Source organism: Camarhynchus parvulus, chromosome 3, assembly GCF_901933205.1.
Source record: "Camarhynchus parvulus chromosome 3, STF_HiC, whole genome shotgun sequence".
In the NCBI taxonomy this organism is placed as follows: domain Eukaryota; kingdom Metazoa; phylum Chordata; class Aves; order Passeriformes; family Thraupidae; genus Camarhynchus; species Camarhynchus parvulus.
This window is the reverse complement of record NC_044573.1, coordinates 6224268-6246247: the sequence shown is the minus strand read 5'-3', so window position 1 is coordinate 6246247 and position 21980 is coordinate 6224268. Positions and strand designations below refer to the sequence as shown.

At 48.0% G+C, this 21980-nt stretch overlaps 1 protein-coding gene across 1 annotated transcript in view; it reads left to right on the top strand.

The window, feature by feature from the left end:
- The window catches only part of GALNT14 (polypeptide N-acetylgalactosaminyltransferase 14), a 95177-nt gene that overhangs the window by 70351 nt on the left and 2846 nt on the right, over positions 1 to 21980 (top strand). Inside the window, exons 7-14 of the mRNA XM_030944290.1 lie at positions 386 to 473; positions 1097 to 1181; positions 2552 to 2655; positions 7421 to 7547; positions 10836 to 10928; positions 12668 to 12751; positions 13826 to 13970; positions 21575 to 21694. Coding sequence (XP_030800150.1) covers positions 386 to 473; positions 1097 to 1181; positions 2552 to 2655; positions 7421 to 7547; positions 10836 to 10928; positions 12668 to 12751; positions 13826 to 13970; positions 21575 to 21694 — 846 coding nt within the window. The remainder of the gene's footprint in view (positions 1 to 385; positions 474 to 1096; positions 1182 to 2551; positions 2656 to 7420; positions 7548 to 10835; positions 10929 to 12667; positions 12752 to 13825; positions 13971 to 21574; positions 21695 to 21980) is intronic.

Here is a 21980-nt window from a genome sequence, read left to right as displayed (position 1 = left end):
CAAAACTAACTGTACTGCCATAGTTGGTGCATTTAAAAACATACCTATATTTAAGCTGTTTGGCTGTGTTTTTCCTCTGTCATTTCAATTGCCTGTTTGTCACTTGACTTCTGAAATCCAGTTAGAAGTATTTAAGGGAGGTGAAAGGGGAATATTTTGGTGAATTTGTAAAAGGCAGAAGGAACTTTGCATCCAGCCCAGCTGTCTGCCAAGTACAGGCACAGTCTGAGGAGGAGGAGGAGGAAGCAGTGAGGGACACTTGTCCCAGGCAAAACTGAATGACACCAGGGTTTGCAGGCACTGGTGTCTCCAGGGGTTTGGAGCCCCTTGCCCAGTTTGAATGGTGTCACCTGAAGTCAGGGGTGGTTTTGCTTCTGCTTTGCAGGATCCCACCCGGGTGGTCAGTCCCGTTATTGACATCATCAACCTGGACACTTTTGCCTACGTGGCAGCTTCCTCAGACCTCAGGGGAGGTGAGTCCAAGCTTTGTGCATGTCCTGTGGGCATCCATTCCGTGGTGGGGATGTGCCCTGGCCTTTGCCCCACACCTCTGTCTCCTGCTGCCTCACAAAAGAGCACATGGGCGCTGCTCAGTGCTGCTGCCCCACACACAGGGGGTGTGGTGTGAGCAGTGTGCTTGCTACAGTGGGTGAGGTGGTCAAGCAGGAAAGAAGGGTCACATCAAAGCCACCCTGGGCAACACTGGAAGTGACAGGAGGAGATGGGAGATGCCTAGGCAACAAATGGAGGATGCAAGTGTGGTGCTGATTAGTATGCCTGTGCTATTTGGAGCACAAATAGTCCACCAGAGCATGCACAGGGGTACTAGGTTTCAACAGCAGCTTTAATTCTGACTTTTCCTGCCTTTGGAGCACTTGACTTTGAAACTGTGATGCAATGTGCTGTTTCTTGTCCATATGTAGTAGTGAAATATGTTAGACATTGGACTTTTCCTCTCAAAAGCTGCATCTCTGTGGCTGAAGTCATTTGAAAGTGGGGAAAATGTTCCATCAAACACAGCTTCTGCAGCCTGCATTGCCTCCTAATCCATATCAATTTCTAATTTCCCCATGGCACTTCTCTGCTCTGGTTTTAGGTTTTGACTGGAGTCTGCATTTCAAATGGGAGCAGCTTTCCCCAGAGCAGAAGACCAAACGACTTGATCCCACCGAGCCCATTAAGTAAGTCAGGAGGGGGAAGGAAGCACCTGAGGGGCAGGACAGGCTTCTCATGTGACCTCACGTGTGTCCCCATGCTCCACAGCAGTGTGAAATCTCTTCCAGGACAGCTCTGAACTTCTAGTACTTCTAGCAAGCTCCTGGCTAGCCTGGATTTTGCAGTGCAGCTTCACACTCCAACGCTGAAGCCTGAGAATGCCACGAAGATGGAAGGGCTGTGTTTATGGTTACTGGGGTTTTGGTAGTGCTAAGGATTATGATTAGGGAAAAAGCCCAGTGCTGTAGCAAACTGCTTCTCTCAGTTCAGCTACCACTTACAAATAAGGCAGTGTCCTCATGATAAACTTGGTGCCTAGTCCAGCCTTCCCAGATCAGCACTGCTCTTCTGTACCTCACTGAAGACTCCTCAGAAATGGGGATGTGCAGGGGAGGGAGCAAAGCTGAACAGGAGAGGAGGTGCCATCTGCCCTCATGCCATGGGATGGAGGGGTCCTTCATTCTGCTGGAAATCTCTGCTGGCAGCAAGCCTGGTGCTGGTGTCTGCAGCCCCAGCCAGATGTGAGGCTTGGAGGACCCCAAGTGCTGGGGAAGCTCAGGGGCTCGGAAGGCTCCCAGGGGATAAGAGCACTGCTTCTCCTTAGGATCCTGCTGTTAACAGGAGCTCTCACTGGCTTCCCAAAGGCTGGCCTTGCATTCCTGATCACTCTGCAGTGTAGGGCACTGTGGAGATTAGCCTGGGCACAGCAATCCCCCCAGTTGCTCCCAAGCCTCTACTGAGGCATCCACAATGTCTCCAATTGAGTGCAGATGGGTCTTGTGCCAGCCAGCAGCAAGTCTCCTCAAGCTCTCTTCTGGGTCTGCCCTCCCCTCCTCCACGGGCCTTCTCTGTGCAGTTTCTTTAGCTAATCCAAAGCAAAAAAAAAAAATAACCCTGGTTTGAAATAAAGATCACACAGCTAGTGATGGCTTTTAAAAAGCCCTTCTGAATTGGCTCTGCCTTCCTCTCCCCAGTGGAATGGTGCTCTTAATAGGCTGGCTCCAGGCAAAAATCCCGTCTGAGTGAATAACCCCCGAGTGCTAAGTGCATTTTTGATGCTGAAGCCTACAATCAGGGCTGTCAACGTTGGGCTTGTAGGAGTTGTGCTGACGGGTGCATTAGCCAGTCATTAAGTGCCAGGCAATTTATGATTGGCAGCAGAACACCAAGGAGGCTGAAAGAAAGGCTCGGATGCGTTTTGGGGTGTATTGTCCTTTTCTTGGTGAGAAGGTGATGTCCTGGTCATGGAAGGGGAGGCAAAGGGAAGGACTTCTGTGCATCCAGGTGCTGCAGCAGTGCTTGAGAGTGTGTCCTCTTGTCCTTATGCATTCTTCAGGACACCCATCATTGCTGGGGGGCTGTTTGTGATCGACAAGGCCTGGTTCAACCACCTGGGGAAGTATGACAGTGCCATGGACATCTGGGGTGGAGAGAACTTTGGTGAGTTGTTCTTCATCCTCCTGTGCCTTGCTGTATTGGCTTCCCTTTCTGAGTCATGCTGGATGGATACAAGGTCATTTCAGGCTTTTGAATGTTCTGGGTGGTTTCCCTAATTTACATTCATAGGTTGTGGTCTTAGGAGAGTGAGAGATCCAGCAACCACGAATGATGGGAAGTGAGCAATTGTTGGCACTTGGGGCTGCCTGCCTTCTATGCTGCTTTGATTTCCTGTAGGTAAATACCTTCAACCACACAGTTTGCAGCTTTGGTGTTACCAACAGATGAGAGAACACTACATGCACCCTTCTATTCCTTCCTGATCTTATTTTTGCTTTAATAAAGCAAAGAATTTGTCTTCATCCATTAATGACAGCATTTCCAAGCTATGAACTGAGGTAGCAGTCCCTCCTTGAGCTGGCAGAGTACCTGAAACTGTAGCTCCATCAGCATGCAGCAAACAGGTGGCAGAGCACCAGGGCTGCTTATCCATTCCTGTATCCCTGGGTGGCTGAGGGCTGCCCAGCTCTCTCTGATACCGTCGCTTTTCCTGCACAAAAAAAAAAAAGGGTTGAGCTCACTGAAATTCTGTCACATCTGGCCCTTATCATGGGACAAGAGGGACATAAAGAAATCTCCTGCAAGCACACTTGAGAGGGCACATGAAAGAGGCAACAGCCTGTCCCTTGTCCAGCAGAGCTGGATGGGGCTGTGCTGTTCTCCCTTTGAAGCTGCAGTGATGCTGTGGGTCAGAACAACAGACTGTACCCAGGAAAGAAGGGGGAGGCACTCAGTGTCAGGCAGACAGATCAGAACCTGGCTTTAATAGCTTGCACCTCTGGGGAGTGGGGCTAGCCAGGAAGGAAGGCTCTTGTGTCTCAACACACACAGCGTGCTGTCACTCATCCAAGGGAGCAGATGCTGCTGCCTCGCAGTAATCCATCCACTGCCTGGCACTGGTGTTTCCTTCACATGCCTTGTCCCTCCAGATATATTTTATTTATTTCTATCTTGTTATGCAGTAGGAATCTCACTCTTTCATGCTTTGTCTCTGTCTTGCCTTTGAAGTGACCCAGAGTATCTGAGTGGGGTGGCTGTGAGGAAACCTGGGAGAGGGGAGTGGCAGCCCTCCCACCTCCCCTGCTGGATCAATAGCCCAAACAAAGCGTTCAAGAAGGGAACTGGACAGGAGAAGAGCAGGAGAGGAGCTGCCATGCTGTGCCTGACCTGCTGTCTGTCTGTGCCCATCATTTGTCTCTGACAGCAGCCAGCAGGAGCTGCTCCTGGGAGATGAGCAGTGACAGGACAGCCTGCTCCTGGGAGAAGCTCCATCCTGGCAGCTTGTCCCGTGCCCTGTAACAGCAGGCATTGTGCTCCTTATGCCTGGTTGTGACCCATCCTGCAGAGGAGAGGTTTCCCTTGCTGGTGCTATGCCCCAGCAGGCTGGTCCTGACCAAACATGCAATGACAGTGGTGCAGGGGTGTGGGAATCTACAAAATTAGAGGGTTTTGGGAAAGCTGCAAAAGGCAGGCCTCAGAGACAGTAGAACTGTGATTTGAGCTAAGCAGCAGCTATGAGGTAGGTCAGCAGAAAAATTATTTAAAAAGTAGAAAAGCAAGGACAAATAGAACAATGATCTTTGTATTAACACTTGTCTAGAATAACTCTCTAAGCTACAGAAAAGTTTATCTAGCAAGATATTAGGAAGTTTGAAGCTTAAGAATGGAGCTCTGTGCATTGTGTTTTAAGGCTTACAAGCAGGTATTGTATTTGAAATAAGCACGCATTGTTTTAACCAAAGGTACATGTGCTTATGGTGATTGGATAGAACTACTATCAATGTGCTTTTGTTTTGTGTGATCAAAAAACTTATGAAGTAAGTTATAACATTAAGTTCTTTGTCTGCTGCCTGGGATGTGAGCTGCTGGCATCTTCTCATTGTCATAACTACGTAATGAGACTGATGGTGAAAAATAAAACAGCTCCAGGCACGTTCCCAGCAGTCCTGTCCTGTTTGTGATTTGTGCACAGCCCCCAGCCAGCGATACAGGGGTACCACGGCCTCCTGTGACAAAGGAAAGCAAAATCAAGGTTAACATTGCCACTACAAAGTGCAGGTCTGCATAGCAGCAGGGCAGATCCCATCTTGCCCATTTCCTGGGAGCAGAAGCCCAGGAAATGGGCAAGAAGCCCAAGAATGCCTGGCTCACAGCTCCACCTCCTGCAGGTGCAGCAGTTGAGGGCAGTGTCCCATCAGGCAGAACAAAAGTCAGTGTGTTTGGCCTTGAAGGAGGACACCGTAGGTGTTTTGCATCTTAAATTTACTGAATTCCCTGTAGATGAGTAATGGCAAGAAGGACTTGCAGGCCAGCAAGAAGTGCCAGAGGTATTTTGCTGAATGACGGCCAAGCCCAGCACACCCCAACATGTACTGCTCACACCCTCTGCTGAGGGTCACTTGGAGGGGCCATGTGCACTGGCAACATCTCTTGAGGGTCAAGGGAAGCACACAGCCAGTTCCTGCTCCCCTGGCTCCTCTGAGCTGGCCCTGTACCATGCTTTATTTGCCTTCCCTTGGGGCACTTAGCTCTTGGCTGCCTGTCTGGAGATCTTGTTTGTTACCTGCCATGGATGGCTCCAGGGGTGATCCCTCTCTGTGGAAATGTGTGCTTTTATTGTTTCTGCTGTACCTGGAGCAGGCTCTGCAGGGTGCAGAGAGCTCAGACTCCTCAGCATCTCCTGTGTGCTGTGTCCTCATTCCAGTTCACAGTACACAGAGATGACCTCTTCACCAGGCAAGGACTGAATGCTGAGAGTCTTTCAGCACACCAGGGAGCTGCTCTTCTCCCAGGCTGAGCAGAAGGAGCAAAGGAGGGGAAGGCAGCTTGCAGTAGCCACTCTGTGCTCCACAGCTGCTCAGCTGGTTGTCCCCTTGTATTGGGTGCCCTTAGGACTGACACAGCAGTGCCAGCTGAGTGGCCAGTGCTGTGACACACAGACAAGTGACAGCAGCAGGCCAGTGCTGTGACACACAGACAAGTGACAGCAGCGAGGAGAACCAAGAGCAGCAGCTCAGAGTGGCCACATCCTGCCATAATCTCATTTCCCTGCAGCTGTGATGAAGCCTGCTCCCAATATAGCACCAGGACATGGCACAAGGGCACGTTTTATTGGCCTCTTAATACCCAGCACTGGGGAAAGTGGTGAGGCTCCAGCTGCTGTTGGCAGCTCTTGCATGTAAACACGGCAGTGAAGGGAAGGGGAGGGAGTTTCTGGGAAGGAATACTGCTCCCTGCTGTGCTTTCCCACCCCTGCCATTGCTTGTCCCTGCTGCCAGGGCCAGCTGTTGGGGATGGGACCAAAGCCTTGAATTTTGGATCCAGACAAGAAGGCTTTGCAGCTGTGTCAGCCTTCCCTTTCCATCAGCTCAGGAGCAGGCGGGTGTGCTGGGAGCGGGATGGGAGCAACATGAACCTGGCTTCCACCTCTGCAGCAGCTCAGGGCTGAGTCCTGTGTGCTCAGAGGGCTTTGGAGGTCCAGGCTCCAATTGGCCTTTGCTCCCTGAAGCTGTCAGCTGTTCTTGGAGGGATGGAAGCTTTGTAAGCCCTTGGAGGACTTGGAGGAGGAGGAGTCCTGTTGGCACTGCCCAGTTCCTGCCACAGCTGCTTGTCTTGCCAGCATCCGACCTGGGGACATGTGATCCTTGTGCTGGCATATACAAGGGGACTGCTGGGAGCACAAGTTGGCAAAGACAATGGGTGTTCTCCTGTCTTAATTCTGTTGTTAAATGGGGGAGGATGTGTGTGAAAAGGAATTACTAGTTTTGCAGTAGATGCATGCTACATATAGCTCTGCACTGTCAACAGATGATAAAATAGGATTCACAGAACTGCAGACGCCTTTTCATTTTAATTTCATTTCTTTTCCACACTGGTACGGTCTGACAATAGAGCTACAGATTCATAGCTTCATAAGCATCAGGAGCAGATGGACCCATTAGATCAGCCATGCTGCTTACCCTTCCTACCTCATCCAGCTCCCTGCCAAGAGCTTTATAACTTCTGGTGTCAGTTATGCCACAGGCTCATTTTCCTTGAGAGGGGCCCTGTGGGCCAGCCACAGAGTGGCTTGGAGTGACTGGGAGACATTTCCCACACTGACAGCTTATTCAGATTTTTGGGATAATGCCTCCCACTGCTGACCTTTGCTTGTGTGAAGGTGTGTGCCTTACTTGATTGCAGCATTGGAACTCAAGGCCCAGAGTACCTGGGCAGGGTGAGCTCCTGTCCATTTTGGGACAGACAGTGGATGCACAGCTCTCTGTCCGCTTTGCAGAGTCAATGGTGGATTCATAAAGATAATGACACTTGTGGTCATTAATGGAGAGAATTCATAGCTTCTCCTGGTGAACTTGAGAGGCCTTTGGAGGGAAGTGAATCTGGAAGAGGCAGTGCAGGAGTAATGAGGGAGGCACAAAACTGGTGAGAGGATTCTGCAGTGTATGAAAAGGGACCTGCTTATGGTCCCACATTGTGAGAGCATTGTGATTGCACCTGCTGTGCTGCAGGCAGGTTTCAAGTGCACTGACTTCAAACAGCTTGCAAAGAAGCTTTGAAATGTGCTTTTAAGCCCGTTGTGCCTAGGAAAGCCAGTCTGGTAATTGATTTACCCCAGTTTAATGTTGCAGAGGACGAAGTAAGAGGTAACACCAGGATTCAGACTGCTCTAGGACAGAAAGACAAAGTGCTGAAGCTGCTTCTCTTACAGAAATCTCTTTCCGTGTGTGGATGTGTGGAGGGAGCCTGGAAATCATCCCCTGCAGCCGTGTTGGGCACGTCTTTAGGAAGAAACATCCCTACGTCTTTCCAGAGGGAAATGCCAATACATACATCAAGTAAGTGGTTTGTACTTGCTTTGTTTTGTTTTGTTGGTTCTTTTTGTGAATTAGCCTTGTAGAGAGAGAGGAGAGCAGAGAAGACAGGCAGGAAAGTTTGTTAGGAAAACTTTGAAATATCCTTGGGCAGGAATTTCTTGAGCTGAAGAAAATGTAAGTCAATACAACTGTCCCATAGGATTTCTCCAGTGTTGAGAATATGACAGAAATAGGACGTTTATGTGGTAGCTTTCATCAGCACAGAAATGGAGGGATGGCCCCAGCACATCCCTGAGAGCTGGCTGCTGGGACATCAAATGGTTTAGACCTTGAGGTCACCAGAACACTTTTGTAGTGACCTGAAATGAGTCTGCCAGCAACGTCTGTCAGTGGCCAGTGACCTTAGCTGAGGGCTCAGTGTGGCTCAGCTGAACCAGAAAATTTGGTTCCCAGTGCCTCTCCAGGATGGGAGCCACACATCTTGCTGGAGAGGGTGGTTCTGTCTCCAGGCTGGTGCTCTCTCCTGAGCAGAGGCAGCATTGGGCTGCACCTGGCTGGCATGGACCAAAGGGACTGCCAGGGCATAGCAGCTGAAGGGCAGGCACCTCTCCTCACACCCAGCAACACAGGCTGAATCAGGCACTGAAAGGGCTGCCTGAACTGGGCTAAGATCCTGGAAACATCAGGCAAAGAAGGAGGGAATCCAGGAGTGGGAATAGGCATGGGAAGGATGATCAGAGCAGCTAGTGAGGTCAGGAAGGATTTCCTCCATTTTTAGAGTGTGAGGCTGAATGTTGTTGCTTAAGTGAATGGCAGAGAAAAGCACTGGGGGCACTTACAGTAAATGCAGGGTTGTTTCTGAGCTAACCTGCAGCTGTGAGTGCTTACACAGCAGGCTTTCTTTTTAGTGTGGGCTTCCCACTGTCAGAAAGCAGCATTTGTGAAGACCCAGCTATCTGACCCAGGCTCTCTGCAGCTTCCTCAGCCTTTGCTTGAGACAAGGGGGAGTGCAAATGACACATCTTGTGTTGGTGTTCACAGGGGTCCCAGGGCGAGGGAAGAGATGAGAATCTTCACTCCATGTTTCAGAAGGCTGATTTATTATTTTATGATATATATTATATTAAAAGAAAATTATATATTAACTATGCTAAAAGATAGAAGAGAGGATTTAATCAGAAAGCTAGAAAAGAAAGGAAAGGAATGATAATAAAATCTTGTGACTGACCAGAGAGTCTGAGACAGCAGGACTGTGATTGGCCATTAATTAAAAACAACCACATGAGACCAATCAAAGATGCACCTGCTGCATTCCACAGCAGCAGATAATCATTGTTTGCATTTCGTTTCTGAGGCCTCTCAGCTTCTCAGGAGAAGAATCCTAGCAAAAGGATGTTTCATAAAATATGTCCATGACAACATCTCACTGACACCTGTGATTTCCAGCCACTGGAGCGGGTGTTTTTAAAAAAAAAACCAGCTCTGTAATATGACCATTCATAAATGCCAGTGGCTAATTGCCAAGTGTCCCTCTGAAAATTACAACTCTGCCCCAATACCCTTTTTAGAGAGGAAAAACATAGGAAATCTTAATCTTACATTTTAACACCTGTACAGTTTCTAATGACGTACATACTAACTGTACATACTAATGATGCACTTATTTATCAATATTAACTAAAGAAAACTAGATAGAACATTTTTATTTCTATTTTTAAAATGAAGTCACATTCTGAAACCTCACATTTGGCTTCTCTGGAATTAGGATGTTTAAACACCTGCTCCAGTGGGTGGAGCAGGAAGGGGATGGCTGTGACGGGCACAGGGCATCATCAAGGAGCAGAGCACAAATTTGAGGATCACTAGGAGGGCTCTTGCTTTCAGTAGTGAAGCAAAACTATTTCAGAGGGGCCTGGGATGTGACAAAACCGCCCCTGTCAGAGTGGCTGCAAACCAGAGCGAGAAGGTGGCGCCTGCATTGCATCACCTGCAGGAGGAGCAAGGGGAGCTTGGATGGGCACAGCTCTTGTGCCTCCCTGCCAGGCACAGGCCCCCGGGGACTTGGGGGATGGCTGTGTCATGCCTGGGTGTGAGCCTTGGCACTTAGCCCCGTGTTTCTTGTAAACTCAAATGAGATCAGGAAGCCAAACAAAGGAGCCCTGCACGTTGGGCAAGGTTAGGTACAGATGTAGACACTGATTTAGTCATCTCTTGAGCAAGAGCACTTAGACTATTGCCTTAGAGAGAGAAAGGAGGAAGCCCATGAATCAGCAAGGAGCTGAGAATCAGTCTGGAGAAATGTACCTGTAGGCATCAGGAGCTGGGATGTTATTAACCTTAGGGAATCCATCAGCCTTAATGTTACAGTGTATAGACTGAGAGGAGAAGCAGCTCCTGGCAACCTGATGCTCTGTAGCACTTCTGTTTAAATAGAGGTGCTAGCAAAAAATATCTCCACCTTTCTGCCAGATACTGATTGCTTTTCCACAGAGCCCCTACTTCAATGTGAGAGACAGCTCAGGCTCCAGTGCAGTGCTGGCTTCATGTGCAGAATAATCCTTTCCTGGGCACCTGGGGCTTGGCTGGGTCCAGAGCCTGCCCACAGCAGCTTAGTGGTGTGGCAGCAATAGCTTGGAGGCACTGGCCTGCCTTGGAGCAGGAGACTGGAGAACTCCCCTGGTCAGGGCAGGGACAGGCAGATAGGCATGGAGCAGGAAATCCATTTGCAAGAGGAGTTAGAGCCATCTGAAGCCAACAGAAGATTTGCTGTGGTTCAGAAAACTTCTGCAGGCACCTGGCTGATGTGGGAGAGTGGCATTCATGCTGCAGCACTATGGTGGGGCCGCTTTCTCTTTAAGTTTTGAATGCTGAGGTTTGCCTCAGTGAAATCCAAAGCAGGAGAGTCCATTCAGGGTTGAAACAAAGGAAATCTTTGCAAACCTTTGGCAAACTTTTCAGAGCTCCTTCCCATCCACTAAATAAAACCCCAGGCACTCCTGTCTTGGAGATGATGCTTGAGACAACCTTCAGTTCTGAGTCTGGTGGATGCAAAGCATCTAGCTGAGTTTGAAATGGTGAATTTTTCATCCAAGCTTGATTGGGCCTGATGTGTTTGGTCCCTGGAGTAATGGGAAGGAAGGAGCACCTAGTAGTACCTAGGAGTACCTACTAGTATCTGGTAGTAGTGAGGGATGGGCTGACTCAGAGGGGGTTTGGGTGAAGCTGAGGCTGGGAGGAGGGCAGGTGGATCAGTTGGTGCACTGTGGGAGATGTCCCCTCGGTTTCAGCGTGTCCCCTTGCCTTCCCCAGGAACACCAAGCGCACGGCCGAGGTGTGGATGGACGAGTTCAAGCAGTACTACTATGCTGCCCGGCCTGCAGCCCAGGGGAGGCCTTTTGGGAAGTAAGGATCCTTCCTCTGCTGCCTGTGCCCTGCCTGAGCCCTGCCTGCTGCAGAGGGTGCTCACAGAGATGTCCTCTGCTGTGGAAACCCACCTGTGTTGCTGTATAGCTGTGCTGAGAGGGCCCTGAGGAAGGAGGAATGATGAGGAGGACTCCATTGATACCAGAAGGCTAATTAGTTACTTTATTAGACTGTATTATTCCATACTATATTACATTACATCTAAACTGAATCTGCCAAGCACTCAACCCTGCTCACACTGCACAGCACTCATGACTGTCACCCCACAGTCCTCACACACACACACACACCTGGCCCTGACAGGCCAAGGAAACAAAACCCCATCTCTGTGGGTAAACAGTCTCCATATTGCATTCTCCTTTTGCACAAACACAGGCACAGCAAATGATAAGAATTGTTTTTCCTTCCTCTGAGGTTCAGAGAATGTGAATCCCAGAAATATTCTTGGGAAGAATTGTGCCTTGCTTTTCTCTGTGAGGAGAAATGTGGCTCCATCTCTTCTGTAGTGACAATAAAATACTGATGATAGGCACGTGCTGCAGCAGTGAGGTGGATAAAGTGCCAGTTTAAATGCTGTGCTGGTTTATTCCAGTGAGTGAACCAAACCCAGGTGGGGGAAAACCCTCTCTGCCTCTGTCCTGTCCTTGGCATTACATAGAACTGTAAAACCAAGCGCATCAGAACTACTTCTGATCCCAGAGTCCAGAGGTGTTGGTGGCAGCTAACAGGCAGGAAAATCATCAAGTTTTTGACCTGCTGATGCTTTATTGGAAGGCAGCAAGTGTTTGTGTGCAGGGAATTTGCCATTCATTCTGTGAGGAGTCAGAAATGCCTCCCTTTCAGGAGGATTGTAAATATTTGTGTTGCATTTCTCATTTTCACATGCTCTTCTTTGCCTTAGAAAGTTTCCTTCAGACCCCAGGGGGTTCTGAGTCCAAACTTGAATTCCTTGTGACCACTCTTCAATCTCCAGGATAAATAATTTGAAGTCCTGGGGATTCCCCTGTTTCCTCTGAATTGATATCCTCTTCCCATCCATCAGCACAGAATGAAGGAGCAGCTCTGTCCTCTGCTTAGGGTATAGAGAAGTTGACCTATGTGAAAAGGAGGTACTGGTGGCTTCTGGCTATTCCATAAAAGCCAGCTCAGCTCCACAGGTGGAGGCTGGCCCAGGGAGGAGCTGGAGTTTTGAAAGTGTCACTGTACCGCATGTTCCCTCAGCAGAAATTTTGTCCTGATTAATAAAAGAAAAAAGTGTTTCACTCTATGATTAACTTCTGCTGGCTTACCAGCCTGTTCAGGTGCTCTTGCAAATCAAGGACTCCTGTAGTCCTGCAAACCAAGAGTAACTTAGAATAGCAAACAGCATATTTTAATTTCCTAATATGTTAATATGTTCAGGTAAGAGTTATTGAATAGTAGCATACATTTTTTAATAATAATTTTTAAATGGCTGTGCTCTTCCCTGAACCTTCTCAGCTCCAGACTCCTTGTTAAAATGACAGTATGTCATCATGCCATTTTACCAAGTGAGACCTCCAAAGAGACAGAGATCAAAACAACTCCTCTGGCTCACACAGAGAGAAACCAGAGCTGCTGATGCTCTTGCCTTTGCTGTCTGTGCATTTCTGATGGGTTTCTCTCATCCTCCCTTTGTGGTGTGTTGGGTCTCACCTTCATAATTTCCACTGTATCTCTGTGATATTTTCTTCCCACAGCATCCAGAGCAGAGTGGAGCTGAGGAAGAAGTTGAAATGCCGCAGCTTCAAGTGGTACCTGGAAAACGTTTATCCCGAACTTCGGTACGGATGTGCCACCTCCACCTGCATCCAGCAGGCCAGTGGGATGCTCCATCCCTCCCTCCTGCCCCCCAGAGACACGGGCACCCCCTCCCCTGGGCTTCACAGAAGGGCAGAGAGAATTTTGTGCTGCACAGCTTGCTCACAGGGTGACACTCTGTGATATCTGCTTCCTCCAAGCTCTTTGCTGCAGGGCTGGTGAGGGACAAAGCATCAGTTATTCCCATTTGTTCCTAGGAATTCATTAGGTGTCCTCCTGCCCATGCTGTGGAACAGGTTGTGTAGGGAAATAAGAGAGTTTTCCTTACAAAAGTATCCCAAGGCAGAAAATCCACCACAGCTTCTGCTGGGGTGTTTCAGTGCTTAATGACTCCTCCTTAAACAAGCGCCTAATTTCCAGTCCTTTCACACTGTTCTGTGGCACTCAGGGCTTCTCTGTTGTGAAACCATTCACCCTAGGATTTTATGACTTGTATTCAGATGGCTGTGCCTTGCTCCTAGCCCAATGCTTTGATGAATATTGTTGCTTTTGCACAGACATCTTTTAGCTACCAATTTAGTCCAGAAACCATTGCATTCATTCCCCTGATCCCTATCAGGAGCCATCCTCAGAAAGGATGGTAAAGTTCTAGAGATAGCTTCAACAGCTGAGTGCAGAATCACTGTGTGAAAATTATGATTTACAGCCATTTTCTTACTTTTTTTTTTCCATGTGTGGCATTGCACAACAGCATTCACAGGCAATGCCAGGGCTCTGTGATAGGTTGTTACAAAGTTCCCCTCTCCTGTAGGCTGAAGGCTGCTCACAGTCTACTCCTGGCTCTGTTTGCCTGGTGCAGTTATTTATTTTTTCCTCTTATAAAGGTCAGCCGTCCATCTCTGAGCGCTGCTTCTGCAGCGTCCCTGTCCACGTGCTGCTCTCACTGCTTCAGTGTCATGTAGACCTTGCCACCCCTCATTTTCTGGAGCTGAAATGGTGCAGCCTTACCCCACGGAGCCTCCCTGTACCTGGGGCAGCTGTGCATGGGGCAGCTGTGCATGGGGCAGTACGATGTGGTTTTCATGCTGTTCCCGCAGGATTCCCGAGGAATCGCTCTATCAGACTGGGATCATCAGGCAAAGGCAGAGCTGCCTGGAGTCACACAAGTCTGAAGAGCAGGAGTTCCCCATCCTGAGCTTGAATCCTTGTAACAGCACCAAGGGCACAGTGCCAAAGGCACAGGTAAGGTGTGTTGTGTATCCCTGTGGTGCTGGATGGGAAGATGCCGTGGGGGCAGCTTTAAGATGGTAGTTTTTAAGGTTGCTAAAGCTCTGTTGGGGTATTTACCCATTCTTGCCAGTGTCTTTCCTTTCCTTACCTGACCCTTGCCTGTCATTAAACCCTGGCAACTCCAGCTGACCTTGGTGGAGGCCCTGGGCAGCAGCAGGGACTGATGCAAGAGCCACAGGACAGCACGTCCCACTCATCTCCATGGGAGCCTGTGCTGAGCTCTTCCCACTGCCCAGGAACACCACGTGCTGCTCATCTGCACAGATCAAAGGCAAAGAGAATTATAACTTCCTCTCATCTCTCAGCCTTCTTTCTCTCAGAATGGACTGAGTTGCAGTGGCATTTGTAACTTCATAGTCTGCATTCTCTCAGTATTGGATTGCCCATTAAACTAGCAAGGATTTAATGAGGATGAGCTCAGTTTTTTCAGTCTCACTGAGATGAGAAAAAGCTGCATGAATTGATGTTCTCAAAAGCACACCCTGGGAGGTTTTAGAGCCAAGAGCAGGCACATGTGCCTTGCAGGAGGGTTTCTGGAGCAAGACCCTGAAGATACACACAGCTTCTAAACTCACCTTTGTGATTTTGCTCTTGTCAGTAAGTTCTGTGTTCCCTTCTATAAAACAGGGTGGATAACAATCCCTTGCTTCTCCATGGTTGCCATGAAATAATTCAGTAGAAAATGGTGTGGTGTGCATGCTTCCTCTCAACTGTACATCCTTAACCCTCATGGTTACATATTCAAACCAGGTAGCTGTGCATATAAAAAGCCCAGCCTGGGGAGATTGCTTAAAATACCCCTGATTTGTGTGTGCAAACAAAGCATGTCATTATGTGCATCTCTTTCAAATGCAGTTGCATGCCTGTCTGTAGGCAGGAAATTAATATCTGTTTCACAGCATGGCAAAATCAACAATGACTACTTGAATATTAGTTCAGTTCAGAAAATGTAGTTAATATAATTGCAAGTGCCACACAGTAACACTTCTTACAGTTTCACTGGTTTTCATGTTCCAGAATTGGGTTTTTTTTTCTTCCACTGCTGCATGGACTTTTCACACAAACAGCAAGCTGATGAGAGCAGGTCATCATGGTTTTTCAGAGCTAGCTCTGCAGAAGAAAGGAAAAGTATTCTAACAATAATAGCAACTTCCAATGAATCTGCTGTTCTAAAAAAAAAAATCTGGGAAAATCAGAATGAAAAATGCTGCTGCGAGTTAGTGTTTCAAAATGAAATGGTATTGGTCTTTCTGAAATACCAATTTGATGTGGTATTTTAAAATGAGAAATGTCATGCCAGCAAGTTGGATTGTTTCATTCCTACCAAACACATTTTGTTTTGACATTTCTGTGCAGTAAATTTTCAGAATTTTTCACACCACGAACTTTTCATCTTCCTGTTCTGATTCTGCAGCAGTTTGCAATAGGTCAACACTTCCCACTGGATGGCAACTCTATTTCTTGTGCACATCCAGGACTAACTTTGCAAAGGAACAGAAAAATGCACTACAAACAGATTGCAGGATGACTGCACTCAGTACACAGCAGGAACAGAGAAAAGCCTTTTCCTTTTTATCTTTCTCTGTCTTTCTAGGATAGTTCTTTGTTATTTGTACCCATGGAGAATAGTTCAGATTAAAGCAGGATATTTCAACTTTTATTGTGAATAGAAACTTATATTTTAATGACTCAGTTGCCACAAAACCACCTGAACTTGTGGATGACGTGGGTGTTACAGTCACCAGGCTATGTAGGATTGATTATGCAGCAGTCCTGAATGCTACTCGGTTTTGCATTTGATACACCAGAATAGAGCAATAATCTTCACTTCTAACACGCTGAAGTCACGTCTTGTTTACCCTGAGCTTCATTTTGTGAAAAATAGGCTTAGCTAAATCAAAGCTGTGCTTCCTTGGCGCTCAGTAAGTACCGTGAAAATATCCTGGCTGTCCAAGTTCTTTATTATCACTATTATAGTAGCAATAATTTGATTGCTTTGATTGCCTTTCTGTAGCTGTCTCCCTGCTGGGCTGCCCCAGCCCTTTACCAACATTATATGCATGAAGTCTTGAGACTGGCTGTGAGAAGATCTGGGCTGTCATGGTTTGAGGAGAGAGGCACAGGAGCTGTCAGATGGCAATCAACTGCTCTTTGTTTCAGGATTTTCTAACTGTAGTGTAGGGGAAGGGTGTTGTGAGATCTCTGGCTACATCCATAGTTGGGCTAAATTGAGACAAGTACTCAGTGGGGAAATCAGACTTACATCCTTAGCAGGTCTCAAAATACCTCCCTGGTGGTGTCTGGTGTTGGTCCTGAATTACTGAAAGAGGCACAAGAAGACCCCTCATCTTTGTGTAGGAGAGCTCTCTCTTCTCATCCTGGGGATCCACATGGCCCTTTCCTTCCTCTGCAGAAGGCCTGGCAGCAGTCAGGGTGGGCTCCGTCCCCTGAGGTGGCTCTCAGAGGGGTCTTGAGGTGGTTGAGGAGCTCAGGGGTGGCTGTCAGGGGGCTCCTGAGTTAGTGACAGGCAGAGATGTCTGTGCAGTGCCCATGCCCAGGGCACAGCAGGCTTTGCCTGTGCTCCTGCCCACTGGAGCACTCCGTGCCTTGTTGCGTCTCATTTGCTAAATGAACAGATTGATTTCGTTTTTCACTAGAGAAATGCATCTGAGGGAAAATAATTGATCATAATTTTGTCCTCATCTATCTAATGAAGATGTGAATAGTTGGGTTTTTTTTTTCAAACAAAGTGTCAGTTGGTATTAGTTCATAGAGTTTGGAAAAGACATCTGACTGGGATTTATTTAAGTCATTAGCAGCTTCAGGAAACCTGACATACTTCAGATAAAAAATCTGAAGATGCTTTGACCTGGATATAACACACGTGTAAGCAGTTGCTGCATGAATAATGTAAAGCTCAGGCATCTTTTAGACAAGCAAGGAAACAGGGGAAAGGCTGCAGCATCTGTTTCCTGAGCCTGCACCCCAAAATACCTGGGCTTTGCAGCTGAGTGGCTGCCATTGCATTTGAGTGGCATGGCCTTGGCTCTTCTTGGGAAGGAAAGACAGTGTGATGGAAGGAAAGGCAGTGTGATGGAAGGAAAGGCAGTGTGATGGAAGGAAAGGCAGTGTGATGATCTGCCTGATGTGGCTTTGATGCTCATCCCGGTTGGCTTGAGGTCCTCTGTGTGCTGAGTAGATCTGCCCTTTTTCAGGAGAGCATTTAGCATCTGTCCAAACTATGCCCCTCCTGAGACATCTCAACCATAAACATTCTCTTCTGACCCTCCTCCCCTCAAAAGCCTTAGTTCTTCTCCTCCATGGGCATGACCCACCCCAGCTGGCTGGCTGGAGCTGTGGGAGCCAGGCTGAGTGAGCAGAGCAGGGGGACAGCAGTGTCATCTCTGCACCCAGGTTGTCCTGTGTCACAACACGAAATGAACGACACGCGGACGCTGAGGTGTCCAAGGCTAAAAAAGGCTAGTTTATTTTTGGACCTCAGTATGTATAGAATTCTAAAAGTGACTATGGATTGGAGGATGCAATTGCCACCTCTCTAACTACACTGGTCAAACCAACAGTCCATCAATTCTCTCTTCCTCCAGAAAGTAATGCAAAACAATCATTATTTACATGAAAAGTGCGTGAGAAACTCCATCACAATAATGTAAACATCAGAAGGCTTAGAAGAGCAGTCCTGGGCACCTGGTGTACTTTGCCTTCCCTCTCCTGAGATGTGTGGAAGTGCCAGTTGTATCCCAGGGTCTTCGATAAGGGCAGCACTTCAGTATCCTTCGGTGACTCGTGCCTTGGGAAGTCCTTCCCTGGGATTTTTAAGAAGATAATTGGATAATTAGATTGTTCCACCTTCTTCAGAAAAGCTTTTCTGTTGTTCCTACCCCTGCTTTAGGGCATGGCTGACCTCTCTCTGGGCAGCACAGGCCTCGCTGTCACGGAATGCTGGGCTCCCGTGGGATTGCTCCTTCTGGGCTGAGGGGCTCCTTGCTCCATCTGCCAGCCAGGCTATGCCAAGCCAAAGGTCACTCTGGAAAATAATTTCCTCAGTTCACAATAATGCTGAGTAACAGTGACAGGTGCCGGCTCAGATGATGCTGAAGCCTTGAGGAACAGTCACAAGCCCCAGATGAGGGATTGATGTTATCTGAGGCTTTGGAGGAAGGGGGTTGCTGGTTGTGCTGTGCAGCTGGTGATGCTTTCTTCACCAAGTCCACCCTCTTCCTCCTGGCTCCACCACCCCTCCATCTTTGCCTTTGAAAAGGCAGGAAATCTTGTTTTACTTCATAGATCTGTTTTTCTTTGGCTCTGGGTCAGCTCTAAACCCTGATGGCATTTGCTCAGGCAATTCTGCAGCCCTGAAGCCAGGCTGGCTCCTTGCAGGGCTCCTTAGGAGTACCATGGGCTGCTCCATCCACCACAACCTCTGCTGTGCTGGCACACACATCAGTGTGCCAGGGATTAGGAGATAAAGTAGTTCCTCATGGGAAAAAAAGAAAAAAAAATAATCCCAACTCACAAAAATAAGGGAAGAGAAGGGGTAAGATAAAAATTTGTGTGGCCATGGGCATGTATTTTAACTCAAAGTCCTTCATGTATTCTGTGGTGTTCAACTCCTCCTTCCCCTTCACATTTCTTCATTTTCTGCATAATTTTCCTTGGCTTTCATCTAGGGCTGAAAGGGAAGAAGACATGATTAGAGCTAGATAAAAATTTTCAACAGGGCTGGCTTCCATAAAAAGCCATTCTGCCGAGATAGATGAGCTGTGTGAAAATCTGTCAGCTGAGATAAAGACAGTGGAAGGACAGCCTGGGGGCAGGAGGGTAGGATCCAGTGTCAGCTGTGGAACTGCTGCTGGATGTGGAACATCCAGCTCTGGAGCCCTCACTTGTTATATGAACAACAGCTTAGGGAAAATGGTTATCACCACCCTTCCTATCCCGTGGTCCACTGCTGGATGAGAGGATGGCTCTGCCTTGAGAGGATGTGAATATTCTGAAGGTTTGAACATAGCCTGGCCTGGAAAAAAAAAAAATGGAGAAACTCTGGTAGGAGCAGTGTTCTGTGAGATAACCTCAGTGAAGCAAGAAGGTTTAGATGTCAAAACAAACAAACAAAAAAGTGCCATGGCCTGGGTTAGTTGGAGAATTCAACATACACACAACTTACAGCATTAACTGGCTACTGCTGAGGAGCCTCATGGGTGCAGCTTCAGCCCTGTCCTGAGCTAAAATGACCAACAATTGGTTAAAACTGTAAAGCAGGTTTTCAAAGCAGCTTGTAGCAGCGTGGGTGCCAGGAACAGATGTTGGAGCTTGCCCCGTAGGGTTTGGTTCCTCACAGATGCTGGACTAATTTGGCACCTGATTTCCCAGGCTGGTGGTTTACACAGCAGCTGACAGCCTGCGTGGTTGGGGGGATGTCTGGGACGTGTTCACTGTGGGATCAGGTAAACCCTGCTCCATGTGACAGAGAAAAGTGGTTGCCAGAAGGGTGTGGATTACAGCTTTGAAAATGAATGCTTGTTATATACCCAGATCCTGGGCAGCTCTTCCTGAGGAGCCTGTGGGCAGGCTGTTCAGAAAGCCAGGCTTGATTTCCATGAGCTGGTGGGGAATACTGGGCTGGGAAGCACAGAGTATGAGGATCACAGTGTGAAGTCCTTGTGGAGCTGGGTCTGCTGTGCAAAAGCATGTTTTCCCTTCCAGGTGACTGAATGGAAGTGGGATTTTTATTCTCAGGAGTTAAATGCCTGTAGCTGTCTGTTTTGAAGCTGAGGAGAGGAGTTAGAGCTGCTGACTGTGACAAATACCAAAGGACCAGAAGTGTGTCCCTGCTCTAATAACTCATGCTAATGCAACCCAAAACCTCCACCATTCAAAGTCAGGGGCACTGCAGGCATCCCAGCTCTGAGAGTAGGGCAGCCATTCTTCACATTCCCCTCCAGCACTCAGAAAGGGTTGAAGTCTCCCAGGAGCCCCATTTTTCCAGCCCCAGCCTAACAGCCATATGTTTGAGCACTGCCTTCCCCTCCACTGCCCACACTGCTGCTCACATCACTTCTCATGGAGCTCTGACTTCTCCATAGCTGAGCTCCCAGCTGTTCTGCTTCCTCTTTGCACCTTTTCTTTCCCAGCAGGTTCAGAGTTTTCATAGCCTGTACCTTGCTAAAACATCTGCCATGGCTCCTGGGGTCTCTTGTGGGAACCCTTGTGCTCCCTGGCCTTGCTGTCTCTGGCAGGGTTATTGCAGTCTGATAGTGAAGCCAGCCTGCTGTTGGTCCTCCAGCCCTGCTCACCTGCCCTGCCACAGCTCAGAAACCTGATTTCCATCTACTCCCATTGCTGCTCAGAGCCATTTACACAGCAGGAGCTGATCCTGCTTTGCACCCTGGATGGCAGCCCTCACAAAGCCCTTCCAGCCCTACTCTTTCTAATTTCAAAGTTGATGCTCACAGAAAGTTACAAGCAAAACACCTGGACCAGAAGTCCCTCTCCAGGGTCATGTAAAAGCATGGCTTGTGGTTTCCCATCAGCCAAACCAGCTCTTGTCTGCTTGTGCACACACACAAATAACAGGGAGACAGACATCCATTGGCTGGGATCCTCTCAGGAGGTGCTCTTGGGTAATATGAGCGCAGGTGAGTGATAGAAAGTGTTCAGCTGGAATAAATGTTGGAGTAAACTTCTGTGAAACACTCCTGGGCTAAGCAGTGTGTCTGTACATCCATGGTGCTTTGTCCAGTACATTTGCAAATCCTCATCAGTCTATCAGCTGCTCCTTTTCTTCTCCCAGAAACATCCACTGCTGAAAAAAGATGGTAATCCCAGAGATCGCCTGTTGTTTGGTAAGCATGACACAGGACAAAGAGTCTCTGCTCCTCCAGAGTTTATTTCTGGGGCTGAGAAGATGATAAAACACTGGTGAACGTGAAAAAAACAGCAAAAGAAAAAAACCTCCAGGACAGCCCAGTGAAATGAGAGCAGCAATGCTTACAGCCAGCCAGTTCAGCAAACCTTTGAAATTTGGTCCCAGTGCCTTGATAGAAAGCAGAGCTTTTCCTCTTATTTTTGTGGTATTTGGGAACAGAACCCCAGGAGTTGCAGGCATTTACTGTGTATCACCTCTTGTCTCCCACTGACAGCTGCAAAGCATCTCTGCTGCTCTTCCCTGAAAAAACAGGATTGCACATTGTGTGGTTGGTAGTGTTCCTGCCTCTCTTCTGGTTTTTTTTCCCATCCTTTTGTTCTCCAACCACAGCCCAGTTCTGGCAATGGAATCTTTTGTCTCATGAAACATGTTCTTCCAGCAGCTTTTGTAGACATTTTCTGGGATACCTGCAGTTCCTCAATGACAACTGCAATTTTGGGGAGGCTTGAAACATCCCAGTGACTTCTTTTAATGCCTCTTGAAGTCAGTGAGGTTTGTGTTTGATTTTGTAAAGGGCAGGATCCAAGCCAAAGTGTTTGTTTTCCAGGTAAAAGAATAGAAAGAATCAACACTGCTCTCTCACCACCTTTCTTTTTCTTCCTCTGTGCAGGAGTGGACATACACATACAACCACCACGTCCGCCAGCAGCAGCTCTGTTTGTCTGTGTACACCCTCTTCCCTGGTTCCCAGGTGCTGCTGTCACCTTGTAAAGAAGGTGACAACAAGCAGGTGAGTCCTTTTCACTGATCCCCCATTTCCTTTGAAGTTCCCTTTCTTTCATCACAGTATTACTGCACATTAAATGGCCTGTGCTCTGACTTCATCTGGGAAGCACAGTCAATTTGGGAGTACAGACTCTGGCCTGTTCAGCCCTTTGCCTCTTAAATGAGTGTGTTGATAAGGATGTCTATTAGTGAGGGTGGTGATCTGGACACTTCAATGCAGAAGTCAAACCCAAACTGGCAATTTAGTTCACATGGGCTGCCAGTCAGGCAGCAGATGCTAACATTTCTCT